Consider the following 11,606-nt stretch of genomic DNA (forward strand, 5'->3'; position numbering starts at 1 on the left):
CTCAAAAACAAAACAACAACAAAAACATTAGCCAGGTGTGGCGGCACGTGCCTGTAATCCCAGCAGGAGAATCGCTTGAACCTAGGAGGCAGAGGTTGCAGTGAGTAGAGCTCACACCACTGCACTCCAGCCTGGGAAACAGAGTGAGACTCTGTCTCAAAAAAAAGATAAGGAGGCTGAAGCGGGAGGGTTGCTTGAGGCCAGGAGTTGGAGGGTAGCCTGCCTGGGCAACATACTGAGACCCTGCTTTAAAAAATATAATAGAGTAAGAAGGCTGGGTGCAGTGGCTCATGCCTGTAATCCCAGCACATTGGCGGGGGGTGGGTGCCAAAACAGGTGGATTGCTTGAGGCCAGGAGTTCAAGACCAGCCTAGTCAACATAGCAAGACCCCATCTCAACTGTTTTTTTTTTTTTTTTTTTGAGACAAGGTTTCACTCTGTCACCCAGGCTGGAGTGCAGTGGCAAGATCTCGGCTCACTACAATATCTGCTTCCTGAGCTCAGATCATCCTCCCACCTCAGCCTCCCAAGTAGCTGGGACTACAGGTGCATGCCACCACACCTGGCTAATTTTTTTTTGCATATTTTGTAGAGACAGGGTTTTGCCATGTTGCCCAGGCTGGTCTTGAAATCCTGGGCTCAAGTGATCCACCCACCTCAGCCTCCCAAAGTGCTGGGATTACAGGTATGAGCCACTGAGCCCAGCCACCATCTCTACAAATTCTTTTTTTTTTTTTGAGACGGAGTCTTGCTCGGTTGCCTAGGCAGTGGGTGTGATCTTGGCTCACTGCAACCTCCACCTCCCAGGTTCACTGCCTCAGCCTCCTGAGTAGCTGGAACTACAGGTGCGTACCACCACACCCAACTAATTTTTGTACTTTTTGTAGAGACAGGGTTTCACCATGTTGGCCAGGCTAGTCTTGAATTCCTGTCCTCGTGATCCGCCCACCTTGGCCTCCCAAAGTGCTGGGATTACAGGCACAACTCAGCAGTAAGCAAGATCCGTAATAAACATTTACTTTCTTAGCAAATCCTCAAAACCATAACATGAGGTAGGAACTTTTATTATCACAAGTCCAGAGAGGTAAAGTTACTTGCCCAATGCCACACAGCAAGCAAGTGGCCTGTCCAGGATGTGATCTTAGGTTTGTCTGACTGCAGAGCCCCCACCCTCACTTTCCAGTGTGTGTGAGGGGGTCAGGAACAGAGGGAGGACTATTGTAAGCAGAGCCCCAGGCACTGTAGGGTCCTGGAGAAATAAGGGGGCAGTGGTGCCAGGAGCTCGACGGGGGTGTCCCTGGCCCTGGTGCCTGGGAGGAGGAGCCGATGTAGGTGGAGGTGCAAGGGCAGCTGGGCAGCCTGGGAGGGGGTCAGGTGGAGGCATCTGAGGAGGGCTTCATCCAGGACCTGGAGCGGGAGAGGTACGTTGTGTTCAGCCCCACATTTTCCAAGCAGCTGAGTACCCAGCTCTAAGGGAAATGGGAGTAAGGCGGGCGCTTCCTCCATTCCCCACTGTTCTGCAACTGTTAATCATTTCCTCTTTGCACACAGATGTGCACATTCACACAGGCACTCACACTGCAGCAGAGACTGGCTAGGGGGTCACCCAATCAGTTTCCTCCTAGGCACACACCTCAACTCCATTTCCCAGCCCTCTCACAGCTTGGTGAGACGTGAGTGAGCTCTAGCTGAGTGAATGTGGGTGGCAGTATGTATGCCACTTCCACACCTGGCCCAGAAAAACCTTATCCACTTGAACCTACACTGTCTCCCCTCATCTGGCTGGGTATCAACAGCCTGGGTCCCTGAGTACTTAGTGCTTGAAGCAGAGCCCACTCCCATTATTTGACCTTAACATGAGGGCACAGTTCTTGTGTGAAGACTCTGGTAGTCTGGGCTTAGTGTGTTAGAGCAGGTAGAGGCATCTGGTGTCCTAATACACGCATGCCTTTGACCCTTTGTACCAGACTCGAAGAATGGCAGACTTAAGAGGGCTTTAGAAATTACCACATCAACTCCCTTATTGAACACATGGACAGAATGAAGCCCAAGAGAGTGAGTGTTACTTGCCCAAGGCCACACACCAAGATGTGGGTACGGATACAGCCTTGGGAGCCAAAAGGGCTGCCTCCCAGTAGTCCCAAGCTGCACAGATAAGGTCTGGAGATGCTGCCCATGCTCACCTCTCCCTCCACCCCTCAGAAAGCAGCAGGCAGGTGGGCTGGAGTACCTGTCTTTGGGGCTTGTTGTTCTCAGCTGGCAGCAGAAATCGCTGGCCCAGGACAGTGCCCACACGGGCAGAGTACATGTGGTCCCCAAGCACAGGGCAGAGCTGTAGTACCATGTGCACCTGTAGTTGACTGGAGAACACTGGGCAACAGGAAAGCCAGGAGAGACAGTGGGCAGCTGCTCGTTCTGTCCCACCCAGTATCACTCCTCCCCTTTTCCTTTGGGGAAACACCACCCCCTTTCTCAGATCATATGTTTCAGTGAGGTCAGTACTATGGCCCCTGCATCCAGAGAGGGACACATAACACGTCAGAACGATCACAGCTATCAATCTGCCTGGCTGTGGGATCCACTCATGATGAGATGCAACCCTGATTTAATTGTTGAAGCCACCGGGCCTAAGGACTGTTCTTTCCTGTTGTGGTGCTAGCCTGAAGCTGCCTCCTCTAGCTGGGCCTGGTCACATACACCTCTGGGGGCCATCAAATGCTCCCCAGGCTGCTGCTGATACCATTGTCTCCCCAGCTCCTTGTCTCCCTAAGCCAAGTGCAGTTTTTTTTTTTTTTAGCCAGCGTTTCACTCTGTCTCCCAGGCTGGAGTGCAATGGTGTGATCTTCGCTCACTGCAACCTTTATCTCCCAGGTTCAAGCGATTCTCCCGCCTCAGCCTCCCAAGTAGCTAGGATTACAGGTGCATGCCACCAACTCCGGCTAATTTTTGTATTTTTAGTAGAGACAGGGTTTCACCATGTTAGCCAGGCTGGTTTCGAACTCCTGACCTCAAGTGATCCATCCGCCTTGGCCTCCCAAAGTGCTGGGATTACAGGCGTGAGCCACCGCGCCTGGCTCAAGTGCAGTTTTTTTTTTTAGATGAAGTCTCCTCTATCACCTAGGCTGGAGTGCAGTGGCGTGATCTTGGCTCATTGCAACTTCTGCCTCCCAGGTTCAAGCGATTCTCCTGCCTCAGCCTCACGAGTAGCTGGTTTTACAGGCGCCTGCCACCGTGCCCAGCTAATTTTTGTAGTTTTTAGTTGAAACAGGGTTTCACCATCTTGGCCAGACTGGTCTTGAACTCCTGACCTCGTGATCCACCTGCCTCAGCCTCCCAAATCAAGTGCAGTTTTAAAGGCTGGCTGGGGTGCCAGACCTACCTGTCAGTGGCTGCAGCTGGACCAGGGCACAGCCAGAGCCTGTGGCTACCACACGAAAGTGACTGAGAGTCTTCTTGACACCTTCCAGGATGTCCTTTCGGGATGGGGCCTTCACTGGAACTGTCTGTGGTGCCAGCCAAGAGTGAACAAGCCTTACACAGGTCTGGGAGCTATACCCAGACCCTCCCTGCTCCCAACAGACTCTGGGCAGGGCCACAGTATAGGCAGTGGTCACTTGCCTGTTTTAGGGGACAGGAGAGCCAGCCATCCCAAATCCACACCCCTGACTCCTCTCTGTAGGGGTACTATATCTAGAAGCACCCCTCCTCTTCCCTGCCCAGACCCGGACTCACGAGATTGACCCCATCAATGTGTTCCAGTTTCAGGGCAGCCTGGATCTTCCCCTCAGAAGCAGCTGGGATCCCATCAGTGACAGCACTGAGAAAGGGGCAGGAGGAGGTCACAGGGTGGCTTGCTGGGACCTCCCCACCACTCTAGGAACCTCCCAGCACCTCTCACCAGTAGATGGCTGTGGGCCTCTGGGCTCTTCGTGCATGGATGAAGTACTTCTGGAGGCGACTAGCTGTCTGGGGACAGCTGGAGAGGAGTACAAGCCCAGAGCTTTCTCTGGAATAAGCAGACAAATCACACAAGTTAAAGTCCCTTGAACTCGCCCACTAAAAAGGAAACTCTTAGGAACACTGACCTGCTTCAGGCCAAACACTAACACCAGGACTATAACCTAGACCACCTCCTGAGAAACAAGTAAGGTTTCCCCTTCTTTGATAACAAGACTATGTAGCTTAATGTGTTTCTCATTTTGCCCTGGTCCCCAGGGAACTCAGAGCCAAATGTCGTAACGATTGTCTACCATGTGCCAGAATTCTACTAGAAATTCTGTACATATTAGCTCTTAAATAAGTTCTCTACAAAAAAGCTTATGAGTTTGTGGAACTGCAGAAATATTTCATCTCAAGTACCATCTTTAATTGATGGCAGTTAGAGGAAAGGGTATCATGGATCGACTAGCAATGCCTGCCACGAGTACCGTCATGGAGAAATGACCGCACACTGAGCATAGGTATTATTTTCTCTATTTTACCATTAGGGGAACTGAAGCTCAGGGAGGGTATTTGTTTTGTTTTGTTTTTTTCTAGACAGGGTCTCACTCAGGTTGTTTAGGCTTGAGTACAGTGGCGGGATCTCAGCTTATTGCAGCCGCCATCTTCTGAGCTCAGGTGATTCTCCCATCTCAGCCACCCGAGCACTACAGGCATGTGCTACTATGCCCAGCTAGGTTTTTGTGTGTGTGTGTGTGTGTGTTTTGTTTTGTTTTTTAAGTAAAGATAGGGTTTTGCCATGTTGCCCAGGCTGGTCTTGAACTTCTGGACTCAAGCAATCCTCCCACCTCGGCCTCCCAAAGTCCTAGTGATTATAGGCATGAGCCACCACGCGGAAAGTTTTGTTGTTGTTTTTCCAGAGATGGGGTCTATTTTGCCCAGGCTGGTCTCGAACTCCTGGGCTCAAGTGATCCTCTTGCCTTGGCCTATTGAAGTGCTGGGATTACAGGTGTGAGTCACTGTGCCCAGCGTCAGGGAGGTGTCATGCTTTGCCTGGTATCACACCATTTGTACTTGAGGATTTGAACCCAGAGCCATCAGCTTCCTCTTCTTCACAGTACTTGTATCCACCTCTATGATCTCAAACCTTCCCATGGAAAATGTCTCAGCTTATCCCCAAGCAGCTGTTTCCCCACCACAGATGGATGCCTGTACTCCTAGCTTCCTGTCACCCCTACTACTTACTTCCCAGATGCTCGGACAACCTGAAGCTCCTGCTCCCTGAGCCCTAGGGACTGGCTCAGCTCTGGCAGCACTGAGAACAACGTCAGCTCTCCTGGTTTTCCTGGAAAGTAAGAAAGAAAAATTACAAGAGGCCAAAGCTTCATGCCTTCACTTTTCCCTCCCTCAGACACGAAACCCCCTTCCGCTGCATTCCCTTCCCACATCCCCGGCCCATACCTGTCACCGGTAGACCCTGTGGCTTGTTCAACGTCACTAGAGGTCCTGAAACATACATCACACGAACATCGGCAAAAGCAACGGTAACCCTTTATGCAGCACTTAAGAGTTTCCAGAGCACTTTCTCACGCATCTTAGCACATGTCCCCATCATGACTCTCAGACATGAGTTAACTACCCCACACCAAATTCAACTTCTTTCTGTTCCTCTGCCACCTCAGAGCCTCGGCACTTGCTGTTTCCTGTCCCCAAATTTCCCAGGTCTGGCTCCCTATCATCTTGGCTCAAATGTCACATCACGGAGAGGTCTGAATCTCCAATCTAATGTCTGCCTTCCTCCTGCAGTTCCTCACCATCATAACACCCTGTTTTAGTTTATGCATAGCACTTACCACTAGTAACTTGTTCATTTATTTTCTGACATCCATTTCTCCCGTTAGAGAGAAATCCATTTCTCCCCTGAGAGCAGAAACCATATCTATCTTTTTCAGCACTGTATAGCCTGCCGAGAACAGTGCCTGGAACATAGCATATGTTCAAGAAATAGTTGAGAAAAGGAATAAATCACTGAATAGAGAGTGGGGTTCAGAGAAATTCAGTTATTTTCCTAAAGCCGCACAGCAAGCTGATCACAGAGCCTAGGTATGTCTGACTCCAAAGCCTGTGTTTTGTCCGTCGATAAACAATCATTATTTATTTATTTATTTATTTATTTATTTAGACTGAGTCTTGCTCTGTCGCCCCAGGCTGGAGCGCAGTAGCACGATCTCGGCTCACTGCAACCTCTGCTATCCGGGTTCAGGTGACTCTCCTGCCTCAGCCTCCCGAGTAGCTGGGATTACAGGCGGACGCCGCCACACCTGGCTAATTTTTGTATTTTTAGTAGAGAGGGGGTTTCACTATGTTGGCCAGGCTAGTCTCGAACTCCTGACCTCAGGTGATCCGCCCGCGTCAGCACCCTAAAGTGCCGGGATTACAGGCGTGAGCCACCGCGGCCAATAAACAATAATCTAGTATAGCAACTCCCGTAACTGAGCGCCGGCTATGTGCAAGGCTCGGTAGTTATTTGCGTCTTCTCCCCCACTCTTAACCCTACTGCATCATGGCAGTAGGGTTAAAAGCGGGGAGAGGGTGCAAATTAGGCGGCTCGTCCCAGCTCATGCTGCTAGTGGGAGGCAGAAGCAGGGCTGATCCTGTGGCTTCAATGGAGAGCCCACCTGCACGCCGAGGCAGTCCCCTCCCGGTCTTTGTGCGGCCGTGCCTCTCACCCCTCACCTTTCCGGTCCACCACGGCTGCCCGCAGCGCATCAACCAACTCCTCCCGACTGAGGTTTTTTGGCAGCAGCCCCGGGAAGGGCTGGTCCCCGAGGGGCCCCGACCGTTGGCGGGAGCCGCGGGGTTGCCTCTGATGCCTGGACAAGGAGGGAGAAGCAATGGGAGTCATTCCATCCCGAGGTGCCGCCCATTCCTATCTCCGGACGCCTCTTCCCAAATCCTGCGGCCTCTGACAAATGCCTCACAATGTCTGGGCTGACCTCGAAAATTCAGGTACGACCGGTCCCATTCTACAGCGGAGGGCACCGAGGCTCAGAGAGGCCAACGGGGCTGTTTTCGGGTAACATCTACCTGATCCAGACCCGCACGTGCCTTCCCCCTGCCCTAGCCTCCGTCCCGCATGAGAGAGGGGGTACTTAATCACCGGGCTTCGGTGCCAAAGCCTGCGTCCTCGGGCACTGGGCGGACACCCAGGCCCCGCCGCCAGCCACTGCAGAACCGGCCCAAAACACGGCGGCAGTCCATCTCCCGAGCCAGGACAGCGCGCATGTGCGTCCAGAGGGGCAGACCCACGCTCCAGCCAGCGCGCTGATTGGTCAGCTGGAGTGTCAATCGGAATGGTGACCAGGCGGGACTCAGAGCCAGAGGAGGCGGGGTTTTTCCTCCGCCCAGGAAGGAAATGCAGAAATGCGTTCCTATGCTTTTAGGGAGAGCGCTGTAGCAGAAGAATTTGATCTGATCAAAAAACCTGTCTTAGCAAAAAACCTGAAGCCGCCTTTGCAAAAATTATATTATAAAATTATGACAGCGAAAGAGATCTGATCTAACCAACCCGCAGCTTGCCTTTAACCTCTAAACAGTCCTTGGTCATTCCTGGGCTTGGGCCAAGCTAACTTTGGGAGAAATTTAGTTCGTAGTCTAAATGGTAATTGCCCTTCCCCCGAACTAAACTGGCTTCATAGAGTTAATGAAAGGCCACCAGGTTAGGAGTAGTAGAGGGACCTGAATTCTGCTAAGGGTTAGAGGTAACTGATTACCAGCGGTTATTCCGGAGGTCACAGTGTTTGCAGCTTCCCCAGCTCACAATTGTCCAACCTAAGATTGGCCTTTGGAGATGTCTTTCCAGGCTTTTGCATTTCTGACGGCCGGATCACCCCACCCGGACCCTCAACTCTTGGCTGTACTAGTCCTGTGGCCCCTCGAGGTCAGGAGATCGAGACCATCCTGGCTAACACGGTGAAACCACGTCTCTACTAAAAATACAAAAAAATTAGCCGGGCGCGGTGGCGGGCGCCTGTAGTCCCAGCTACTCGTGAGGCTGAGGCAGGAGAATGGCGTGAACCCGGGAGGCGGAGCTTTCAGTGAGCCGAGATCGTGCCACTGCACTCCAGCCTGGGCGACAGAGCAAGACTCCGTCTCAAAAACAAACAAACAAACAAACAAAAAACAGAAAAAGAGATTAGAACACAGAAAAAAAAAAGAATAATATAATGACTGCCCACATTCCTACCATCAGAATTAGTCGTTGTGAAACAATATATATATGTATAGGTTTCCTGTCTTTCTTGTTTAAGAAATGAAAGGGATAAAAGTAAATTCCCCTTTACTGCCTGCTTGCAGTTTTCACTCCCTCCCCAGTCTCCACTTTGAGTTTGGTGTGAACATTTTCCTAATATGTTTTTGTTTTTGTTTTTTTGGAGACAGAGTCTCGCTCTGTCACCCAGGCTAGAGTGCAGTGGCCCGATCTCGACTCACTGCAACTTCCACCTCCCGGGTTCAAGCGATTCCCCTGCCTTAGCCTCCTGAGTAGCTGGAATTACAGGTGCGGTGCCCGCCACCACACCCGGCTAATTTTTTGTATTTAAGTGATGGGGTTTCACCCTGTCACCCAGGCTGGTCTCGAACTCCTGAGCTCAGGCAATCCGCCCGCCTTGGCCTCCCAAAGTGCTAGGATTACAGACGTGAGCCACTGTGCCCGGCCACTAATGTGTTTTTTTGCTTGCTCTGTCATCCAGGCTGGAGTGCAGTGGCACAATCACAGCTCACTGCAGCCTCAACCTCCCAGGCTCAAACGATCCTCCCACTTCAGTCTCCTGAGTAGCTGGGACTACAGGTGTGCACCACCATACCTGGCTTTTTTTTTTTTTTTTTTTTTTTTAAGATATGGGGTCTCACGATGTTGCCCAGGCTGGTCTCAAACTCCTGGGCTCAAGATAAGAAAATAAAAATAACAAAATAATTTTTTAAAAATCAAACTCCTGGGCTTAAGGGATTCTCCCGCCTACTTCGGCCTCCCAGAGTGCTGGGATTAAAGGCCGCACGGGGCCTTTGACAGACACTTCTTTTTTTTTTTTCCTTTGAGATGGAGTCTCGCTCTGTCACCCAGGCTGGAGTTCAGTGGCACGATCTTGGCTCACTGCAACCTCTGCCTCCTGGGTTCAAGCAATTCTCCTGCCCCAGCCTCCCAAGTAGCTGAGACTACAGGCATGCACCATCATACCTGCCTAATTTTTTGTATTTTTTAGTAGAGACGGGGTTTCACCATGTTGACCAGGCTGGTCTCAAACTCCCGACCTCAGGTGATCCACCTGCCTCAGCCTCCCAAAGTGTTGGGATTACAGGTGTGAGCCACCGTGCCCGGCCTTTGACGGACACTTTCTAATAGGCTTTTTCATCCAGCATTACACACCCCTATGAGGAAGGCAGGGTGGGTTGGGGCCCTGCCTTACAGATGAGGACACAGTGGCTGTTGTGGTTCTTTGTGTCCCTTAAAGGCATGCCAAAAGCTATGGGTGGGCTCAGAATGCCCCAGAAGGAAGTCAGATAACTGAAAAGAACACTTGCACTGGTCACAGGAAAACCAGCCTGAGCTGCCAGCAGCCTCTGGGAGGTGTTGGGATGGCCTGCCTCTGGTTTCCATGCGGGTCCTGACCCAGAGAGCAGGCCCCAGGGGAGTGGGGGTCAGCAGAGGCAGGATGGGGCCCGGTCCGCTTGTGAGGGAGTGCTGGGAGGGTGGAGTCTCACTCTTGAGGCACAGAGCTCAGCCAGAGGAAGAGGGGATGCAGGGATCAAGCCTCAGGCCCTGGGGCCTGAGGTGTGAGAGCTGCCTTTGATGGTTGAAGCCAGCCTTCCCAGGCCAGGCCAGGCCAGGCTGCTCTCTCTCCCCGAGGATGCATTTCTTGCTCTGTTATCAGCCCTGAGCTCTGAGAGAAGGGACTTTCTTTTTTTTTTTTTTGAGACAGAGTCTTGCTCTGTTGCCCAGGCTGGAGTACAATGGCGTGATCTCGGCTCGCTACAACCTCTGCCTTCTGGGTTGAAGCAATTCTCTAGCTGCAGCCTCCCAAGTAACGGAGATTACAGGCGCCTGCCACCACACCCTGCTAATTTTTGTATTTTCAGTAGAGAAAGGGGTTCACCATGTTGACCAAGCTGGTCTTGAACTCCTGGCCTCAAGTTATCCACCCGACTCGGCCTCCTAAAGTGCTGGGATTACTGTCATGAGCCACTGCACCTGGCCAGGAGGGACTTTCTTAAGAAGGTCACAAGAGGACTCAGCACCTGCCAACTCCCAAGTAGAGCCTGGGCAGGGGTGGGAGGTGTCCCCGGGGACCCCAGTGCATGAGAGCCCTGTGCCTGCACGGCCCTCCACCAGGAGGCCAGGCCTCAGAGGCAGGCCAGCATTGGAGCCACTTACCACATGAACAAATGTCTGTGTCCCCCCAAACTCATGTGTTGACACCTCATCCCCAAGGTGATGGCATCTGGAGGTGGCATCTTTGGGAGGTGATGGGGTCATGAGGGTGGGGCCCTTGTGGTTGGGATTAGCGCCCTTATACAAGAGGCCCCAGAGAGCTCCCTCGCCCCTTCCGCCATGTGACCACAGTGGGAAGATGGCAGGCATGACCCAGAAAGTGGGCCCTCACCAGACACCCTGTATGCCAGCTGATCTTGGACTGCCAGCCTCCAGAACTGTGAACATTATATTGCTGTTGTTAGAGAGACCCAGTTTACAGTATTTTGTCACAGCAGCCCCAACAGACTAAGACGTATGACTGCGAGCTCTGAAAATGCAGCCAACACCACATGTTGGAATCATGATATTTGGGATGTGTTGGGGTAAACCACATGCATTAGTAAAATAAACTGTTCAACACCTGTGAAAAGGAGAGAAAAATATAAATAAATGAAATAAACTATTACTTTCTGAAGGGGTGGGTTGTCCCTCCACACCTGTGGGTGTTTCTTGTTAGGTGGAACGAGAGACTTGGAAAAGAAAAAGACACAGAGACAAAGTATAGAGAAAGAAATAAGGGGGCCCAGGGGACCAGCGTTCAGCATATGGAGGATCCCGCCAGCCTCTGAGTTCCCTTAGTATTTATTGATCATTCTTGGGTGTTTCTCGGAGAGGGGGATGTGGCAGGGTCATAGGATAATAGTGGAGAGAAGGTCAGCAGATAAACACGTGAACAAAGGTCTCTGCATCATAGACAAGGTAAAGAATTAAGTGCTGTGCTTTAGATATGTATACACATAAACATCTCAATGCCTTACAGAGCAGTATTGTTGCCCGCATGTCCCACCTCCAGCCCTAAGGCGGTTTTCCCCTATCTCAGTAGATGGAATATACAATCGGGTTTTACACCGAGACATTCCATTGCCCAGGGGACATTCCATTGCCCAGGGACGGGCAGGAGACAGATGCCTTCCTCTTGTCTCAACTGCAAAGAGGCATTCCTTCCTCTTTTACTAATCCTCCTCAGCACAGACCCTTTACGGGTGTCGGGCTGGGGGACGGTCAGGTCTTTCCCTTCCCACGAGGCCATATTTCAGACTATCACATGGAGAGAAACCTTGGACAATACCTGGCTTTCCTAGACAGAGGTCCCTGCAGCCTTCCGCAGTGTTTGTGTCCCTGGGTACTTGAGATTAGG

At 51.6% G+C, this 11,606-nt stretch overlaps 1 protein-coding gene across 10 annotated transcripts; it reads right to left on the reverse strand.

The window, feature by feature from the left end:
• Positions 1-1,048: 1,048 nt before the first annotated feature.
• Positions 1,049-7,255, reverse strand: RPUSD3 (RNA pseudouridine synthase D3). Of its 10 annotated transcripts, none has more exons than XM_063805381.1 (10): positions 7,100-7,247; positions 6,676-6,812; positions 5,793-5,918; positions 5,401-5,445; positions 5,185-5,284; positions 3,899-4,006; positions 3,733-3,817; positions 3,380-3,503; positions 2,231-2,370; positions 1,049-1,407 (listed from the first exon to the last, which is right to left on the reverse strand). In XM_063805381.1, the coding sequence occupies exons 1-10, from the start codon at positions 7,222-7,224 to the stop codon at positions 1,216-1,218; spliced, it is 1,182 nt and encodes a 393-aa protein (XP_063661451.1). In that variant the 5' UTR covers positions 7,225-7,247; the 3' UTR covers positions 1,049-1,215. The 10 variants fall into 10 exon arrangements, with proteins under 10 accessions (XP_063661451.1, XP_063661452.1, XP_016795918.2 ...); XM_063805382.1 differs by lacking the exon at positions 7,100-7,247 and adding an exon at positions 6,936-7,082; XM_016940429.4 differs by lacking the exon at positions 5,793-5,918 and having other exon boundaries at positions 7,100-7,255.
• Positions 7,256-11,606: the final 4,351 nt, after the last annotated feature.

The sequence above is a fragment of the Pan troglodytes genome, chromosome 2, assembly GCF_028858775.2.
Source record: "Pan troglodytes isolate AG18354 chromosome 2, NHGRI_mPanTro3-v2.0_pri, whole genome shotgun sequence".
NCBI lineage: Eukaryota > Metazoa > Chordata > Mammalia > Primates > Hominidae > Pan > Pan troglodytes.